Here is a 15,402-nt window from a genome sequence, read left to right on the forward strand (position 1 = left end):
AGGTGTTGTCTGTCATAAGCTCATTCCTCCTTGCTCAAAAAACTTATCGGTATTATTACTTTTGCATAATACTTTCTTATCCGTCGTTTAAGTCTTCTTCTAAACAATGAAAGTAACCATAACACTCGAGATTTTTTTTTTGTCATTTATCTCTTACACTAACGTCGTCGCATTATCTGTCATATCATTAAATTATCATCAAATTTAAATAAAAAATTATTATTTTTCTTCAAAATTGCTGTTCTTAATTACTTTTTGTTGTTTCTTTTTTGAAATCAACTTTGTATCGATTTTCTTCTGGCTGATCGTATAGCTGACAGCAAATGAATATCCTCCACACACTCTGCTATTCATTTGTGGACCAATTCTCCAGTTGCACAACTGTTTCGATAAAACAAGTAGACAAGACAAGACAAGTCATCCAAATTCCATTTTCTTTTTGCTTGCTCTCACGTTGCTATAATGTCTCCACTTATTAAGAGCTCCATATATGGTTGGAATAGGAACCTCAGTGCATTGCCTCTCTTAAAACCTACCAAAACTAGCAAATTCTTATCATCTTACATTAGAACGAGTAATTGAGCGGCCTTTCAAATCGTAGTCCATCAGCTACCCAAGTTCATTCAATTAGTTAGGGGAGCATTTTTCTCATCACTTTAACTCAATATATATCATCGCAATCCTTTTTAACATTTGACATGTGTACATGGATATAACCATGGTTCCACAAATACAAAGTAAATAGTTAAGGTTATGCCTATGAACACGTGTCAAATGTTGAGAAGAATGATAAAAATATACTTTTAGTTAAAATGGTGAGCAAAAATAAACTATGTATAAACTTTTGAAGTGTATGTACAATGTAACCCTACTATATCTTCTCTACCTTATTTTTGCCAGGCCACGTGGACTGTCTTCCACTTGCATTTCATAGTAAGTTACAAATCATTTACACATTTTTTTTTTACCTTTACCAATTCAACCAAAAGAAAATAGACGAGAAATGTCATCGAAGCTTCATTGCTCTGGAAAAGTAAAAAGTAAAAAATAGTAATAACATTTCCTTCCTCTTTCCTTTTGTCTTATTCATGAAATTGGAACTTAATTGGGATCAAAATAATTAAAAATCCATCCACGAATCAAATCAACACTATAAATCATTAGTCATGCATGTGAATGTGATCATCAATGTCAGTGTCGAATATCTTTTTTGTTTTTTTGTTTTCTTTTTTCAAAACACATTTGTGGCTAATTGAGTCACGAATAATTTACACAACTGGGTTTGTTTGCCTTAAGCTTCCGTGGAGGAAAGCAATTCCGGCTGCAGCACAAGCAACGTTACGTTAGCCAGGGTTCTGAGAATATATCAAAGTCAATCTAGTATCGACCGCAATTTTACAGTACATTAATATTAGAATATGTAGAGAGGAGTACAAGTCTCCAAAGATAATGTTTTCGCCGACATCATTTGCATCACGTGGGAAATTCGAAAAGAAAATGTGTGACATTATGGAGATGATGAGATCACTCTGCCCATATCCCCTTGGCCTTCCAGAATCGGATGTCCCCGAAGATCCTTTTTTTTTTTTTTTTTTTTTTGGTGTGATAGAGATGCCACTAAAAACAAATAATAAATAAATAAAAAAACTAGAAGGGTGGTGGTTGGAGTATAATTGGAAGTTTATCATTGACAATTTCATCATAAAATGCTTTTATAATCTTTAAAAAAACTCGTAATCTTCGTTTATGGGTAGGTTTTATTTCACCAAACCATATTTAAAAGATTTGGCAGTTTAAAAGTGGTGGGACTCCTAGTCTCCTACTCTCCTAACCTAGTTTTATATTTATTTGCAAGGACACGCAGTGTGAAATTATAAATTTGGTTTTTTTCATTTTTAATTTTTTATGTTATCACGTGAAGGGGTTCTAATATTTTCTAAGTATATATATATATATATATATATATATATATATATATAGAGTTTCCATTGAATGATCTTTCAAATAACACTCTTGTAGAGTCTACTACGCGTTGTATTTCACTAATCTAAACCGTCTATTTTGTAGATATTCATTTAAAGATTATCTTCACAAATCCGATATTATTTGACCACTCAATTAAATTATTGAAATTTGAGTACTTTCTTGAAGAACTGTATTCATTGATTTTATTGATCTCAATTAGATGCCTTAATAATTTTTAATGTGCATGAAGTTTTGCAAAAATGATCTTTGAATGAAGATGTGAAAAATAAATAATTTGGATTGTTGAAAAAAAAAATCGTAAGAAATCTCTTAATAAAAAGGAACTATATATATATATATATATGTGGACAATACATACATGTGTTCTCCTTGAATTTACTAATGACTTTTGATGTAGCTATCGATTGAAGCTCAAGTTGTTGATTTCCATTGTAATCTTCCTCAGCCTTTATAATTTATTATTTAAGTAGTTGAAGTGCAAAGTATATGAACACGTAGCTAGCTATAGTTTTGGTGGTTCGCCATTTCTGGAAAATTGTAAGATGACATCAAACTGGGGTGGGTAGGTATGTAGGTAGGTTTAAAATAATAATAAAATATAAAAAAACCCTATATTTTTCCCTGAGCTGCCAACCTTTTTGATAGGTTATTCTATAAGGAGGTTGAAAGAGTCGGTCCCAAAAAAACACATACAGCAGGGTGACTTTGATCTTATATATCTTGCAGAGCTTAAGGCAGGACATGGATCTGCCGTAACGTGCTGTTAAAGATCATGACAGATGTTGATAATAATGAAATTAGACAACTTAAACTTGATTAATATTTGGGTTTAAGTCAACTTGAACTGTATTATGAATGAGAAATGTAAAAAAAAGGAAAAAAAATCAAACACATGTTATGTGGTTCTTGTTTTAAATATATAACTGAAATTAAAAAAAAAAAGAGACATAATTATAAGATAAATCAGCGGTATATAAACCAATAATGAAGCGATTCTTCTTTGGGCACGTGATGAAATTCATCATAATCTGCATATCAGAGTCAATCACTTTCCATCAAAAGTCGTGGGTTTTGAATATTATGCTATGCCTATAATTTTCGTCATTTGCTTAATCCATCTGGTTTCAACATACATTAGATGATAGTCTTCTGTTGACTGAGAACGACATGCTTAAAAGTACAACTTTGCCCCTTACCATTTTAGCGGAAATACATATACAAGATTCATGAACGAGAATGTATACATGTTGTTGATCAAGTCAAAATTTGAATGTGCCTTCTTTTTCTTGGTTCAGATTACATATAAAATGTTGGATGGGAAGATATTTTCACATGCACAAGAGATTTTTCAAAGACATGTCGGGGAAAGAGCACAGCTTCTAGCTAGGCTAGACTTAAAAACAGCATCCAATTTGTTTTTAGCACCTGAAATTGAGCTTTTTTTACGCCAAATAAACATTGCCTTTTTGGCTTTTCACATTTCTTTTCTTGTATTTTATCGGACGAACGTATATACATCTATCTTTGTAATGAACGGTTATACATTGGCATGCAATATCTGGAGGGTATCGGGGTGAATTCAGATGGATTGGAAGGGACACGTGCCAAACCTCCAATGATCCTATCCAATCACATGGTGGTGGGAGGCAATCTCTCACGTGAAGTCCCATGCCCCATGCCCCATCCATATGCTCGTGCTTCATGTCTCTGGTCCCAGTCTCTGGCGCATGCATGAATTTTCTTTTCTTGGGGCAAGAAAACACTACTACCAAGTTACTAACTAGTGAAGATCATGTTAAGATTTCAGTGGTACGGATTCTTTGCCCACCATTAGCAATATTGATATTGTTTTTAACTTAACCATTTGTTTAGCAAGTGTGGAGTTTTATATAAAAGACCTTGATATTATTGGGAGTGGAACTATTTATTACAGCATTTCCACCAGTTAGTCCCTTGCCATGGCAAGAGGAGTCCTAGGGCGGCTACTATTTACGTGAATAGTGGCTGCCCTAGCCCCCCTCAGCAAAGTATGTTTCTAGCGGTTTAGGCTTGCCATGACAAATACTATTCATTTTTTTGTTTTTTTCACAACTTTTTTTACTTAAACAATTAATTTGGATAATATTTTCGGATAAGATTTTTGGGTTTTTACGTGTCAATACTATTCATATTAGATAATATTTTCGGATAAGATTTTATTTTATTTGTTGTATTTTATTTTATTTGTTGTATTGGTTGGTATTTATAGGGAAATAAAAGTATGCGGATTTGGTGTTAAAAGTGAAGAGTATTGGTTGGTATTTATAGACACTAGCGAACCCATAATTTTTGTAACAGGGGTGCAATATTGACTAAGTATGAAAAATGATTTTTCGGAATAATTATTTTCTCAAGATAATTTTTGGCGGCTTTTATTCCTTACACATCAAATAAGAAAACTTGATTTTATGAAATTTTAATATGAAGTATATATTGACTTAATGAGCCATCATTTTTAGCCTAAATCGTATTTTGCACTAAAATCGATTTTTCATATTTTGATTTGACGGGAATTTGATTTTCTAGTATTTTTATTTGAATCCAAATAGGGGGTACTTTCTTATTTACATTGTAAACTTAAGTAAATGGAGTAATATAAAAATAAATGAAAGTAAAAGGACAAAGACATTTACTTAAACGTTGAAAATGGAAATAAGGTATAGAGAAAAAAAAAATCAGTAATTTTTTTGGCATTTTTTTATTGCACAAACATTGGCTACTGTTGGATTGCTGGAAAAAATATGATCGGAGAGCCTAGCGCTCACCACGTGGACGATTTAAAAAAAAAATGGATGCAGGGCTGACGTCGACGTGACGTCAGCACGCTCACATCAACCTTGCCATCGGGCCAGTTCTCGGGCCAGCCCAGTCTACTGGGTCCCACCATTTGCCCGGGCTTGCTTTTGTTGCTGGAAACCACTTTTTTGCCCAAACCCCCCCCAGCCCGAGTCCAGCCTTAGCTGCTGGAAATGCTCTTATATGAGACTTTTTATTTTGTTAAGTTTCCGATGTGGGACTCGGGTATTCTTCAACATTTATGTTGCTAGTGGTGGGTCAAGAGTCCGTCCCTTTGAAATCTTAACATGGTATCAGAGCGGGTTGGTTGACTGGGCCCGATTAAACCAAATCAAACAAAAACCCCAAATTGAATCAAAATCAAACAAACCCCAAATGTAATAATTTAAAATTTTTTTTTTTTTTTTTTTAAAAGTGACCGATATGGAATTGGTTGCACATATGGCCCACTAAAAAGTAGTCCCACGTAAGGAGGAGTGTTGAAGAATACACGAGTCCCACATCGGAAACTTAACAAAATATAGAAAGTCCCATATAATAAATGATTCCACTCCTTATAACATCGAGACCTTTTGTATAAAACCTCACACCTGCTAAACAGGTGGTTAAGTTGGGGACAATATCGATGTTGCTAGTGGTGGGTCAAGGGTCCGTCCCTCTAAAATCTTAACAGATCAATCAACTCTTGGATGTATATAAAAATAATCATAAAAACATATACATGCACAAATTAGTGACACAAACTTTACACATTCTACCTAGTTCCTCTATTGCACGACACAAAGAAGAATAACATAAGTAGAGTAGTAGAGCAGGCTGCCAATGGGGTCATACCATAGTGAAAAAGTATGTTTGGCCTAAGACTAGTGATCTCAGGTTCAAAATCCCTAGGTACCAATATATGTAAGTAAATTTCCCTTCCCCTTTCTACCTTTGACCCAAAAGAGAAGAAGAAGAGAGAAGTAGAGCAAGCCACCCTCTTTGCCCTGCCTTAGTCTTCTTTGAGGAAGTTGATCAAACAACTTGCCCTGACATGCTCCCATTCAATACAAACTTTCAAAACAATTTGGCACCTTCACAGGGCAAGTGCCTTCATTGGACTCTTAATGGATCCGCCAATGGTCCCAGTGTGTATGTTTCACCCTAAACCACAACCCCTTTGGGAGCCTTGAAAATGTAGGTGATTAGTCAATTAATAAATGTCAATCACCGTTGCAATGATGCAAGAGTAACAGACAAAATGCAGATTTGAGTAGACAACTTTCACCGACTTGATTTAACCCGGTTCCAAGTTCGAATAATCTCTTTTTATTATGTGGTTCAAAAAGGTTTCAGTTGAACCTAATCCGAGGATTTCAAAACCGAATTCTCTTCGAAGTGAATATTTTTACTGCCAATTGATGGCATCGAGTTGATGTGTTCTAATTGTAGAAATAATGTACAAGAACATGGAGACGTTTAGTACAATGCAACATGTTTAACAAAAAGAGTTCCACCACACATACAGATTCTTTTTTGGTAATATATTTCACCACTCTTCTGTCTAGCCCGAATATGGGAATCAAACTGAATGATTGAAATCTTTTGTGCCGCACTTGATCTCATAGAATGTGAATCAATCCTCAAGAGCAGAATGCCGATCCTTATTAGTTATTAGGTTTTACAATCCCACATCACATCAGTATACATTTCTTAACTACATAAAGAAAGTTGTTTCCTGTGTGCACATGTCATGCTGTGAGAGATCAAATCAAACTCACAAAATTGTCACTGTTGAAGCAAAATATCTACTTATCCTAGGTCAAATAATTAAGCTAATCAATTTGGGAATTATTTGGCCTAATTGGAAGTTATTTGATTTAATTGATTTTGCAGAGAGAAAGAGAAGCGGAGAGGAAGACGGAATCTTAGATGAATATTCTCGTAGAACATAAAATCGCTCCCACAGTCACTCTAAAGTCTAAACAGAACATCGATCAATCCATTTGCTCTTAATTTGTTTTAATGATAATTATATATTAATTCCATGCATTGATTTTAACATAATCTTTTCAAGAAACAAGAAGGTGAAATAGACAAAGTTAACTTATGCATGGTTCATATGATGACGACAATGCATGGTTTATGCACCACTTTAAAAAATAAAATAAAAAAACCATTGTGGGGTTGCATGTCCACTAATTTTACCTGTACGTGATGCTGCACTTTGTGGACTAGACAAAAAGTAAAAGAAGAAGGAGCATTTTCCTTTTGTCCCGGCCATGTTATTACTAGTGTTTTTCCAGTTTGACCATTCAAGGATGCAAAGCAAAGCATGGGAAATGAGAAACTTATTCATTTTGCTTGGCTAAGTTTTCGCTCACCAGTGGAATTGATTTGACCAAATTAAAGTAGAAAAGTTTTATATATCTTTCTGAAGTTTGCAGCAAACACAAGGAAGAAGGAAGAAGGCATGAAGATGCTTGAAGATGCTGTTCTTATCGCTATCTTTTCTTTTTATTTAAAGAGGAGGACAGTCATGACTCAAACTCTCCATTTCCTGCCTGTGGTGGAGTTTGGGGATGCATCACTGAGGTGTATGTGTCCCCTTCAGGGACTATTCGTCGCATCAATTTAATTACAAGATTAATTAAGAGATTTTGATTGAGTTGTCTACTCCAACAAAAATTGGTGTGAACTCAAAAAAAATAATAATAAAAAGATTTTAAAACGTGATAGTATTTTTGACATGCTGCCTAGATTATGATAAAGAAACATTAAGCTCATGAAGCCCCTTTTTAAAAAAAATAAAATAAAATAAAATATATTTATGCATTCTTTTATCAATAATTGATCAAAGTAGCTAGGTCATAATCAGTTCTTTTTGTTAAGCAAATTGTCTAGTACTTCAATTTAATAGATAAGCCTAATGCACCATCATCCATCTGACCTAACTTACGTCTGCCTCTAAGAATCGAAGCGTAACTAGTTAAACTGATATGTATTCTTCTAGTTGTTTGGTTCTATTTTATAAATTTTGGGGGTTTCAGAGAGATCCTCTGATGAATTGATGAGCATGGGATTAACACTTTCTATAGATAAATTATAATATTAAAAAAGAAAAAAGAGAGAGTTTAAACTATAAGATGCCCAAATCAATCAGCACAGCATCTAGAACTTCAAAATCAATTGTGGCTCAAATGAATTCACCTGGATATAAACATAAACAAAGACAATGGGAGTGAGATTGTGGAGCTTCCACAATGTGGAAATCTATCCAAGTTGCACTGTTTTTTATTTTTATTGTTTATGAGAAAAGGTGGACACACCAGGCAGCAAAGCAATAGCTGCCAACCAACCATAAATTGGGGGTTATCTGTGGAAGATAATGGTGAAAATAAACTTATTGAAGTGCATAGTTTGGCCCATTTGGGAGATTAAAAATAGTGCATTATTATAATTTGATTGAGATGGGCCTATTTGGCATCTTCATCTTGTGCTTCACCATGATCTTGATAGAGACTGACTGTAGTGTTGGCTGCGCCGGATAAGACGATAAATTCATGGAGTTATTGGAACAGAGCTGTCAAGAAGAACACTTGTGTTCTTTTTTGGGTTTCTTCCTCGTATACAAATTCAAATACAACTATACGTATAGAATAATACCATCACCTTGTAAACATACCCATTTCTTTTGTATTGGGGAAAATGCGGGGCTAGAAGCCTTAGAAGCCTAGAAGCCCAACAACAACTCATTTTAATCGAAGCACACTAAAGACCATATTTCTTTGAAAAGTATAACACAATACGACATAGTTGAATCCAATATGATCAAGCAAAATACAGCTACAGAAGAAGGTTGGAGTGGACAAGAATAGGACAGAATCATACACGCTGTGCCATAGCTACGAGGTACCATGTGTTTTACACGATTAAATGCTCGCCGTGACAAAATAAGTGTTCCCGGGCCCCCTCCAGGATCCTTGTATGGCAGGCACCCAAGCAAAAAGGAGCCCCATCCTAAATCAAGGGACCCTAACAATAATCACAAAAGAAAGCAGGCAGATGATGTGCCGGAAATGACCCGATACTTCTTTTGTATCAATAATCCAATGACTGAACTTGTCTATGTTTCACTCATTCCCCAAATTTATGGACCCATCCTTCATCAGTTTTATGCTTAGACTGTTGAATCTCCCTCTTGAGTAATGTCGAGAAGCCTTTCTCCAGTCTGTCCCAGTTTTCATCATGGCGACAAATTCGTCATAGCTGATAAGCCCATCCTACATCCATAAAACAAAAACATCAGTTAGTCATCTCAAATATCATAGCCTAGGGTCATAGGAAACTCTTCCTTGGGTCCTCACCTTGTCTGTGTCCACTTCTTGAAAGATGTCATTTGCTACATCTGTACAATCATCTGCCCCATCTTCCATCAGTGCATCGCGGAGCTCGTCTGGCTCAATGTAGCCGTTGCTATTTTTGTCAAAGTAGGAAAATGCCTTGTGAAGATGTTCATCGTTGGCCATTCTCTGTAGGTGGAGGGAAACAGCAATAAATTCTCCGTAGTCCAGGGTTCCCTTCCCATTAGTATCAACCTGTTACCAACAAACTCGCCAAATTAAAACCAGAAGAGACTGATTTACCACTGGAAATGATCTCATTCAGTAGTTTTCAAGAGTGACCCAGGAACAAGGGCAACTGAAACAGGAAATAGAGACACAATACAACAACAAGATATGCTTTATCATCACCTTTACCCATACAACAATTGCATTACCTTTTCCATCAAAACACAAAATTTGTGTTCAAAGTCAAAAAATTTGGGTTTAGAATTCTAGGTACATGCAAGGAATGTCTTGATGTTAAAGGTGCCTAAGAAGGTGTTGTCCACATGAAGACCAGTGCATTTCTAAAGGTGCCTATGCTACTTGCAATCGAACAACCTAGGAATGCATCTAGAACCAACCTCCATGAAGGATAACTTTCTAATCCACCAGAACTATGGACGAATTGGTCATATTCCTAAGAATGCATCTGTACAGTATTGCTAGTCCACCCAAGGTACTACAAGAAAAAATTGTTTCCTAGGACTGTCCTTAGAATTACAAGTGTATTACAGTATAGGTTGAATGTGTTAACTAGGTAATAAATCGATATCTACGCCAATAAAACTTAAGTCATCAGGTTAGGAGGCTCATTTGATACTTAAATATCAAATACGGTATCTAACCAATGCGTATTCCCTTTAACACCCTCTCACGTCTGCATCTAATTAAAGTAAACAATCGAGAACCATATCTAACTAACAAAAGATTATGGATCATGAAAAGACCAATATCAATTTCAACTGTTTGATGTGTAATAGATTATGTCATAGTTGATCTCACGCTAGTGGCACTGTTGAAAGCAAAATATGAAGCAATACTCACAGCTTCAATAAGCAATTGAACTTCAGACTCGGCAAGTTGGGATCCAAAATTTCGAAGTCCAGATTTTAACTCTTCAATTGAAACAATGCCATCATTATCAGTGTCTATCTTCTTAAACATCTCCTTAATGTCTTCAACTTCATCAATGGAAAAGAAATCCGCAATAACCTGTTTGAAGTCCCACTTAAATTAGTCCTTGCTTGAAACATACTACATAATAGCAAACACATAAGAAAGTTTGTAAGAGCAGTCAACCAACCCTCAGGGCTTTTCTTTTGAATCTGTTCATCATTGAAAACTGCTTAAGCCTTGACTTGACAACATCTCCAAGGGGAATGTTTGGAGCTTTCTTAGCATTTTGGAGCCAAGGATGCTCTGGAAAAAGAGAAATTACCACAGATCAGGTATAACATAAATGAAGCAAGATATAACAACATTTTATGGTCGTACGGCAAAAGCTGTATATAGCAGTGGTCCTATATTTGGAGACTGACAGATTTTCCATACACAGGATGTCCGTTAAGATCAGAAATGTAGATACTCACACCAATGCATTGTTTCTGCACGTGTGTATCATACCTTATTAACATGTCAAAATTTCTTTATCATGTACCAAGATCCCTATCTAGAGTTTGTTGAAACGCAATATTTGACATACATTTCAAATCATATATACAAGATAGCAACCTCAGCATAATCTCTTCTTAATATAAATAAGGGCTTGCTCAATTGCCACATTTTCAACGTGCAATGGATCCCTATCACATCTAATTATCACAAAGAGATGCAAATTACCAAGCACTTGCTTTGCAGTCAATCGTAGCTTTGGGTCTGGCTCCAACATTTGCCTAACTAAACTCTTGGCACTCTCCGAAATATTGGGCCATGGATCACGTTTGAAATCTATCAGTCCACGAAGAATTGCCTGTGCAACCCCTTGTTCAGACTCTGCATAGAAGTACAAAAAGGTAAATGGAAACCTCTTAACAGAGAAAGCTCCCATCCTGCAGGGGGAGGAGGAAAGAAAGGGGGGAGGAGCAAGTGGGAGATATAATTACCCGCCCAAAAAGGGGGAACCCCACACAATAAAATATAGAGTATAACTCCTGCACTCCATATATCTATTTCTGGCCCATAATTCCGCTTGAGAACCTCAGGAGCCATGTAATATGGACTTCCAACAATTTCTGAGAATCTCTCACCTAGAATGTGGAAAAGTTAATAATCTGATAACATACATATGACAAGAATATATACCCATATTAGCATAATTAGGAAAAACAGTTGAAAATTCATGCCTGCAATGTTATAGTTTTTAATAACAGTAACAATAGTTCAGAGTTTCTAGACTTAGCACACAAAATAGATATTAAGAAAAATCTATTTCTTTTCAACTTCCTGTTCATAGTTGGACATTATTGTTGTAACTCATAGACTTTCCACGTAGTAAATTCTTTGTTTTATATCAGAAAAAGGAAAAACTTATCTCTTCAACCACTCTACATGTTCTGTTGCTTGAGTATCCATCTCTTAAAACATATCAGTATCATCACATTATGTTTTTCTCAATTTAGTGGTATGTTAAGCTGTTAGCCTGTTACTTTATTCCACTGGTAGCTAAGAGCATCCACAATGGGCTCCCTAAACCACCTCCTTAGACAAATTTTAGGGAGGAATCGTAAAAATGCAACTCCAACCACGCTCCCTATCCACCTCCTAAAATAGGGAGTCCTCTAGGAGCTCCCAAATCTGAGGAGAGAGGAAAGACTCCTAGTGGCTGCCTATAATTTAATGCTGCTTTATTTAATGAGTATTTCAAACCTTTATTTAATGCTAACTATTTTTTATTTTATTTTTTAATAGAGATAGACCAATCAAAAAAGAGTTATAGCATTTATGACTCTCCAAATTAGGGAGTATGGTTGGAGTTGAAATTTTTTAGAGAGCTCCTAAAATAGCTTTCTTATATTCTTAGCCAAATTTTAGCTAAGAAAAATAGAGAGCATCATTGTGGATGCTCTAATTTAACGAACTTTTTCAAGCTTTTTCATTACTTGAACAAAGGGGAATCTACAAGGTAGGAGCGGTCAAAGAGAAGTGCAAAATATAAGAGGGAGAATTGATTGCAACAATGCAACTTCTCTAATATGGAACTTGGATAACAAGATTACATGTATTATTAGAAGTTCATTCTTAATCATGAATTCTGCAGTCATCCTTCATCTCCTACTCCCATAAACCAACCAATACATCACCCCACCTTTCCCCCCCTCCTCCTCTCAAATGAATTCTTACGGTACACATCCAATTCTTTGATTGCAACTTAACAATGGCAATCTTGAAATATGGCGTTTCTAACTGTAAGAGCCACATCAGCATCCATTTGTGCACATCATTGGACAATAGAATAAACAACAAAAATGCGAGTACTGTACAGGGTAACTACAGGCAATTAAGGTAAACAAAATATAGAATTCATTGAAGATTAAAAAAAAATTATATCCATACTTGAGCCAAATATAGTAAGCCAATTATGTCTTCAAGGTAGTCACAATCAAAACTTTCTAAGTTACTATATATAGTAGAGATAGTTTCAATTAGCATTGCAAAATCAGAAACCCTAAATTCAAATTCATACCTGGCTTGAAGAATATAGACAGGCCGAAATCAATGGCCTTTAGAGGCGAATTCTCCTTCTTGTTCGCAAACAAGAAGTTCTCGGGCTTCAAGTCCCTATGAATCACTCCATGCTTGTGACAGAGCTGCACGACCTCAACAATGGTCCTGGTGACCGCCGCGGCAGCTCGCTCCGTATAATGCCCCCTCGCCACAATCCGATCGAAGAGCTCACCGCCCTCGCACAACTCCATCACCAAATGCACGGCATTTTCGTCCTCACAAGCCTCCTTCAAGCTCACGATGCTCGAATTCTTCGGCAAATGCTTCATAATCGCCACTTCGCGCCTCACATCCTCGATGTCCACTGCAGTCCTGAGCTTCCGCTTCGAAATGCTCTTGCAGGCCAAGAGCTCACGACTGTGGCGGTCGATACAGAGGTACGTGACGCCGAACTCGCCGCGGCCGAGCTCTCGATCCACCAAGTACTTCTCCTCGATGTTCTCCTTGGGCACGCCGGTCAACACTGTCGTCGGAGCCTTCTTCCCGGCGCTGGAGTCCCTCCGGCCGTGATCGTGGCCGGAAAAGTTCGATTTCACGTCCTCCCTGGCGACGGCGGCCGGAGATCTGCAACAATTGCCCATTGCGAAGCGCGCGCTTGGTAGCTCTGCACGGATCTCGCCAAAACCCTAACTAGCGCTAGGCGAGCTAGGGTTTCACATGATAATGCCGAAACCCAAGCCTTGTGAGAGAGAAAGAGAGAGAACAGCAGCAGAGTAGTCTGAACTGTGAAATCAAAGCAAATGCGAGAGAAAGAGGGGAAAAGAGAGAAAATGGTCTGCAAAAGATAGTGAGGGTGTATGGTGTACCTTAGTTGTAGAGTGAAGAAGAGAGTGAGAGTGATGGTGTTTTGGAGATTTTTTTTATATTAATTTTTATTTTACGTAATTATTAATTTGAAATAAAGAAAAAAAATTACAAAATTTGAAGAATATTTTATGTTCTTCTTTGGTTCTGTGAATTTTGTCGGGTCATCGAGAAGGAGGGTTTGAACGGTCGGAACGGGACGGTGTGAGTTGGGGGAAAACAGAGAGGACGATGGGTTGGCGTTGGCCGTTGGGGGTTGTTTGTTTGTTTGTTTGTTTATAATGAAATTGTTGGTGGCCTTAGGTTTGCGGGTTAATTAATTTGTGATATATTTAACCCAACACCTAGAGCTAGAAGGCAGAGGCCAGGCCCAGGGGCCAGAGGCTAGACAACAGACAGAATGATAGGGCTTAATTAAATAATCAACTTTATTTTGCTGCCCCTGAGCTTGCGGGAATTCACTATTCTGCCTTAAGTAATTTGGCAATTTAGATTTCTGTCTCAGTTCTTAAATCTGTTTTTTCATAAAAAAATTTAACCAATTATAAATTTAAGAAGGAAAAAAATGGGTGATCTTTGGGTTTCTAATTTTGATTCATGATTGGTATAGGGAGGATATTTGCAAACAATGTGTATATAACATTTTTTGTTGAGTTTTACATATGAATCACGTGATAAGTCGTCACGAGAGAAACGTTATATACACTTGTTGTACGCAAAAATTTCATATAACGTAAAAGATTAAGTGAGATTTGAAAGTCATTTTTTGATTTGAAAATATTGGGAAAACATTAACCAGCTGATTTACCAACTTGAAAGGTAGCCTTGCTAATGAAATGCTATAAAATTTCTTTGATTAATATCATCAATTATGGATGCCAAAACAATGCCATTAAACTTTAAGGGAAATATGCCAAAAGTGGTAACGTGCAAAAAATGGAAACAAATTGAGAGATTGTAACAAAGGAGAGACACAAACAACATTGACCTACATCCATATTATGTTGAGCAAGGGTTTTAATGTAAAGAGATTGAGTGTGGTGGGTTTTAATTAGAATTAACAAAGTTTGAAGTGCCTAAATAAGATTGAGGTGAATAATTGGAGCACGATGAGAAAAAGCCAAACACAAAAAGAAAAGAGGGTGAGAATTAAGGAGAAGATGCTGCATGTTGTCTGTTTTTAGCCCAGAATTAGAGATTAAAGGTGGGGGGAGGGGCCTTGTTGTCTGTTCTCTCTCTCTCTCTTTCTCTCTCTCTCGGACTGAGTACGTGGGTCTCATTTAGCAACCGGCTTTCAACTTTTTTTTATTTTGCTTCCATTTTGCTTTGCTTGCTTCCTCATGAAGAACTTGATTTGTGGGGGCGTAAATGAATAATGAAAATAATGAATGGCTTGGTTTTGAACTTTGAATTAGTGTGGGGTTTTGTATGTATTGCTGGGTCCAATTTGTTGTATAACACAAGGTTTGCCTTTCCAAGTTTGATCTCAATTAAGTTGCTGCTTAATTATTTCGAAAGCAATTGTGACCAACAGAACTTCTCGAGGAAAAAGCAATTATGGCATCATATTTGCTTGTGTAAAGTTGGAACAAGGGCGACCTGCAATGTCTCCAAGTACAGAATGCAGCCGAAAAACCAAACGACAAGACTTGTGGGAAAAAAAACTCTTTCAACTCTCTCTGATTCA

The 15,402-nt window shown here is 36.4% G+C and overlaps 1 protein-coding gene across 2 annotated transcripts; it reads right to left on the reverse strand.

Moving 5' to 3' along the window:
• Positions 1 to 8,473: 8,473 nt before the first annotated feature.
• On the reverse strand, positions 8,474 to 14,118 carry LOC117630778 (calcium-dependent protein kinase 13). Of its 2 annotated transcripts, XM_034363554.1 has the most exons (7): positions 12,871 to 14,118; positions 11,291 to 11,434; positions 11,028 to 11,180; positions 10,492 to 10,607; positions 10,233 to 10,400; positions 9,168 to 9,398; positions 8,474 to 9,083 (listed from the first exon to the last, which is right to left on the reverse strand). In XM_034363554.1, the coding sequence occupies exons 1-7, from the start codon at positions 13,490 to 13,492 to the stop codon at positions 8,934 to 8,936; spliced, it is 1,584 nt and encodes a 527-aa protein (XP_034219445.1). In that variant the 5' UTR covers positions 13,493 to 14,118; the 3' UTR covers positions 8,474 to 8,933. The 2 variants fall into 2 exon arrangements, with proteins under 2 accessions (XP_034219445.1, XP_034219446.1); XM_034363555.1 differs by lacking the exons at positions 11,028 to 11,180; positions 11,291 to 11,434 and having other exon boundaries at positions 12,871 to 14,083.
• Positions 14,119 to 15,402: the final 1,284 nt, after the last annotated feature.

Source organism: Prunus dulcis, chromosome 6 (genome assembly GCF_902201215.1).
Source record: "Prunus dulcis chromosome 6, ALMONDv2, whole genome shotgun sequence".
Lineage (NCBI taxonomy): Eukaryota > Viridiplantae > Streptophyta > Magnoliopsida > Rosales > Rosaceae > Prunus > Prunus dulcis.

Bases quoted from the DNA above. Each gene is read 5' to 3' on its own strand.
- LOC117630778 (XM_034363554.1), bottom strand. From the start codon at position 13,492: ATGGGCAATTGTTGCAGATCTCCGGCCGCCGTCGCCAGGGAGGACGTG. The intron at 11,181-11,290 runs GTAATTATATCT...ACTTCTATGCAG, and splicing joins GGTTCCCCCTTTTTGGGCGG to AGTCTGAACAAGGGGTTGCA. The intron at 10,401-10,491 runs GTTGGTTGACTG...GACTTCAAACAG, and splicing joins TCAAAAGAAAAGCCCTGAGG to GTTATTGCGGATTTCTTTTC.